Source organism: Chaetura pelagica, unplaced genomic scaffold, assembly GCF_000747805.2.
Source record: "Chaetura pelagica isolate M959 unplaced genomic scaffold, ChaPel_1.0 scaffold405, whole genome shotgun sequence".
Lineage (NCBI taxonomy): Eukaryota > Metazoa > Chordata > Aves > Apodiformes > Apodidae > Chaetura > Chaetura pelagica.
The window spans coordinates 2,473,797-2,474,664 of record NW_009953489.1 but is presented as its reverse complement, the minus strand read 5'-3'; the positions used below and the strand labels follow the sequence as shown (position 1 = coordinate 2,474,664).

General features: G+C 67.7%; 1 protein-coding gene across 1 annotated transcript in view; it reads right to left on the bottom strand.

The window, feature by feature from the left end:
* Positions 1-297: 297 nt before the first annotated feature.
* PHF19 (PHD finger protein 19) overlaps positions 298-868 on the bottom strand; it is a 5,342-nt gene continuing 4,771 nt past the window's right edge. Inside the window, 3 exon segments of the mRNA XM_009998944.1 lie at positions 298-397; positions 493-578; positions 739-849. Of these exon segments, the coding sequence (XP_009997246.1) occupies positions 298-397; positions 493-578; positions 739-849 (297 nt within the window).

The following is an 868-nucleotide window of genomic DNA, read 5'->3' as shown; positions in this document are numbered from 1 at the left end:
GCCCCCGGCCCTGCGGCTGCGGGGGGACAGAGCGGGGCTCAGGGCAGCGCCCCAAAAGGTGCCCCCCCACCTGCAAGCCTGGAGGGAGGACGCTGGGAATGGACCCGGCACTGACTCTGCGGGTTCAGTGCCACATCGGGACCCCCAGCCCCCTTTGGGCAACGAGAAGGAAGGGGTCCCCAGTGTGGGACATCCCTGTGGCACGAGATGAGGGTGCTGCAGGGGGAAGAGGGGCAGCCCCTCACCCTCCCTCCTGTGCCACCAGAACCCTCCTGGAAGGGGTGAGGGGCACAGTCCTCACCTGGACTCATAGGAGAGGCTGGTGGTGGCTGAGCCTGAGGTGCTGGCGGCATCCGTGGAGTCCACATCCGATAGGAAAGTCTGTCCCGAGCTGGCACTGGGGACAGGAGGCAGCATCAGCCCCAGCCCAGTGCAAGGGGCACCACCACCTCCCTCCACCTCCCCAGCCACCCCCAGCCTGGCCACACGGACCTTTTCAGGCTCTGAATTTCATCCAGTGTGAAGTCAAAGATGCTGGCCAGGTGGTGGTTGGTGCTCCAGGCAGAGGTGAAGTCGCTCTGTGCCAGAAAAACAAGAGCACTTGTCCCTGCCAGGCACAGAGGGGCCACCCACAGCCCCAGCATCGGCACCACCGCGCTCCCCCACCGCCCCTGGGGAGCCGGCTTGGCACAGAACAGGGATGGGGCTGGGGAGTGCCAGGAGGGTGGAAGGACTCACGCTGGGAATGGCATCTTCCAGCAGGAACTTGGCCCTCCTGCGCCGCGCCGCTCGCCGCCTCTGCTGCTGGAGCTGCCGCGGGAGGGGGCTGCAAAGCGGGGGGGCAGGCGGCTGGCCCCCCCGGGCAGCC